The sequence below is a fragment of the Sphaeroforma arctica genome (assembly GCF_001186125.1).
Source record: "Sphaeroforma arctica JP610 unplaced genomic scaffold supercont1.8907, whole genome shotgun sequence".
Taxonomy (NCBI): Eukaryota; class Ichthyosporea; order Ichthyophonida; genus Sphaeroforma; species Sphaeroforma arctica.
Genome location: NW_014031651.1, coordinates 1 through 1,161, shown reverse-complemented (window position 1 = coordinate 1,161; position 1,161 = coordinate 1). Strand labels below are relative to the sequence as shown.

At 38.9% G+C, this 1,161-nt stretch overlaps 1 protein-coding gene across 1 annotated transcript; it reads left to right on the top strand.

The window, feature by feature from the left end:
• Positions 1–706: 706 nt before the first annotated feature.
• Positions 707–863, top strand: SARC_16791 (hypothetical protein; the record flags this gene model as incomplete). Its single annotated transcript, XM_014289105.1, has 1 exon — positions 707–863. A coding segment is annotated over one exon (157 nt), but the record flags the coding sequence as incomplete, so codon positions are not given.
• Positions 864–1,161: the final 298 nt, after the last annotated feature.

The window sequence follows — 1,161 nt, the reverse complement described above, 5'->3', positions numbered from 1 at the left end:
GTACAGTACATGTATGTACATGTTGTATACTATTCGATATATATATATATATATATATATATGTGTGTGTGTGTGTGTGTGTGTTTGTTTGTGTGAGTGTGTGTGTGAACGCATGTATATTTATATAGATGTAGGTTCACATGTCTGCTGGTCGTGTTCATATACATATTTGAATACGATTGTAAACTTATTTGTACACGAGTATATATCAAGTTCTTAAAATCCTTTGCGTATGTACTTTCATACATATGCAATATATACTCCATATAAGCTTTTTTTTCCTCGAAATCCTTGAAGAGTGTCCTGGTTATAATTCGGCATCATGGGAGCTGTATTATACATCATAGGTGCGTGGAAAGAATGAGAATTTTCCAATTGCAGCATCAGACTTTACTCATAGCTCGCAAATCTATCAGTACGCATGCATCGTCATTTAGATGCTTGTATTACTTTTACCCGTTTGTGTACTTTATGACTCCCGTACGCATTATTCTACCGCCTGGTCGCCATGCAACAGAGCGCGCAGCTAACGAACCAAGACGCAACCTTGTTCTATACCACGGTGCCAGTATCAAGCATTTCTAAGCAATGTATAGAAACCATTAACGTGGGGCGTTTGACTTCGTGTGCGAGCCAGCAAATGATCGAACGCCTTATGGCAGCTAGGCAGAAGATCGATGTTCTGATTGCGTCATACTCTATACAGTGAACCGGGACATGCCGAGCAATTTGGCATCACGGAACCGATATCTGTTGAACCCCCAACTGTAAGTGATCTCAAGCAGACTAAGTCGTTATTGAAGCTCCTGGACGAGAGCGATATATTCGAATCGCCCAAGGAAGAGCAGCTTAGGTATGTATGAGCAGCTTAGGTATGTATAGAAATTGCAATGACGGATGCCATATTAATTTCTTTCAATGTTGTTTGATGAGATGCATTTTATCTATTCTGGGTCGACAGTCGAGTTCCGGTGGTTCAAGTACTACACAAAATGTAAAAATCTACATATGTGTATTGTCCACACGTATTTTCCACGTAGTCTTGCAGCTTTGAACCGCTTCATAATTTTGATAAAGTTTTGTCGCTTACGAAACCTTTCAGGATTCCATGTACATAGTTTTGATTTTTCTAGAATGCCATTATATACATATATACCATAT